The sequence below is a fragment of the Eurypyga helias genome, unplaced genomic scaffold, assembly GCF_000690775.1.
Source record: "Eurypyga helias isolate BGI_N326 unplaced genomic scaffold, ASM69077v1 scaffold7847, whole genome shotgun sequence".
In the NCBI taxonomy this organism is placed as follows: domain Eukaryota; kingdom Metazoa; phylum Chordata; class Aves; order Eurypygiformes; family Eurypygidae; genus Eurypyga; species Eurypyga helias.
The window spans coordinates 3,120-4,817 of NW_010262295.1; the positions used below are offsets into that span (position 1 = coordinate 3,120).

Sequence of the window (1,698 nt, forward strand, 5' to 3'; positions counted from 1 at the left end):
AATGATTTGGGTTGGAAGGGACCTTAAAGACCATCCAGTTCCAAACCCCCTGCCATGGGCAGGGACACCTTCCACTAGACCAGGTTGCTCCAAGCCTCATCCAGCCTGGCCTTGGACACGTCCAGGGATGGGGCATCCCAAGCTTCTCTGGGCAACCTCTTCCAGTGTCTCACCACCCTCTCCGGGAAGAACTTCTTCATGATACCTAATCTAAACCTGCCCACTTTCAATTTAAACCTGTAATGGGGTTTAATAGCATGAAGAACAATATTGTAGGTAAAGAACGCTGATAAACAGAGATGCTTCTCCTTTTTTAGCATCTTGTATCTAATGAGTTAAAACAACTATGTAAACTTCAATCAGTTAATCGCTATGGTCCTTTGACAAAACTATTGTCTCTGTTTCCAGATGAGGGGAGTGAGATGAGATGAGTGATGTGACCAAGGTTGTTCAGGGAGTTTGTTGACAAAACTATTGTCTCTGTTTCCAGATGAGGGGAGTGAGATGAGTGATATGACCAAGGTTGTTCAGGGAGTTTGTTGTAGACCACAGCTCCAGGTTCCTAAAGGAGGCTCTGAAATTACCTGTCTTTATAGCATAAACCAATAGCTGTTTGTTGGTAATAGGAGGAAAGAGGCATCACGGAGTGCTGCGTTGTAGTCCCTTCTCTAGCAAGTGCTCAAGTGCATCCAGTGTCAGATCCAAGATCTGAGTCTGGATGGATTCCTGGTCTGACACGCTGTGCCTATCAGGGTATCATCATGAAAGACTGCTCCAGGACTCAGAGAAGGGCTTTGCTGAGAAACTCCAGGCTCACCACCCCTCACTTCAAAGACTGCAAATTATCAGGAGCCTCCTAAATCCTTCTCCAATGTGTGTGTATCTGCTGGCTGTCATTAATGCTGTTTTGCAAATGGTTGGACTTAGTGTTTTAAAACCTAGTTGAACCTCCTCACTTTGGTCAGCTCAAATTTTCCTTGCATTTAATCGCCATTCTCAACTTTTATTTCTCTGTTTATTGGCAGGTATACTGTTCTTCCAGCATCGCTGCCATGGTGCTTAAGGTCTTCTTTCCGTCATGCTGCTTCTCGGCAGAAAGTGGCATTTTGATTGGCCGCTGGATCTCAGAACAGAACTCTGCTGTTATCCTTGCCGTGGTCCATTTCCCTTTTATTCCCCTCCAGGTGAAGCAGTATCTCAGTGAAATCCAGCGCGTGACTAAAGTCAGTGTTTCTGTGCTCGGCTCATGGAGCAACAGCAAACAGGAGAAAGAAGAGAGCCTGAGTGAGTTCTTGGAAGACCTTGGGACAATATTCTCCCATGAACCATGGATTCAGATAAGCAAAGAGGGAGAGAATAAATTCTGGAGCTGTTCTACCCTTCAGAAACACTCTAACAATCCTAAGGAGGAAGAAATCATCTTAGTATACTATGACCAGCGCAAAGTCATGCTTTCCCATCTCCATCCCCCTTTAGACACCACTGCCTCAGCTGAGCAGAAGGCAGAGGACGCCTCAAAGCTCTCTGCCATCTTTGACACAGTTGCGAAGAGCAGGGTACTGTTCATGACGGACAGGTATGATGATGGGCCCATCAAGCTGACCCACTGGCAGTCCGATGGCGTTGAAGCTAGTATCATCATGGAGCTGATGAAGCAGGCCTCTGTGCCTGCATGCCTGCTGCTGACATTTCTGCTCT

At 46.5% G+C, this 1,698-nt stretch overlaps 1 protein-coding gene across 1 annotated transcript in view; it reads left to right on the forward strand.

Moving 5' to 3' along the window:
- Nucleotides 1–1,052: 1,052 nt before the first annotated feature.
- The window catches only part of PIGQ (phosphatidylinositol glycan anchor biosynthesis, class Q), a 29,626-nt gene continuing 28,980 nt past the window's right edge, over nucleotides 1,053–1,698 (forward strand). The window contains 1 exon segment of the mRNA XM_010155669.1: nucleotides 1,053–1,697. Coding sequence (XP_010153971.1) covers nucleotides 1,053–1,697 — 645 coding nt within the window.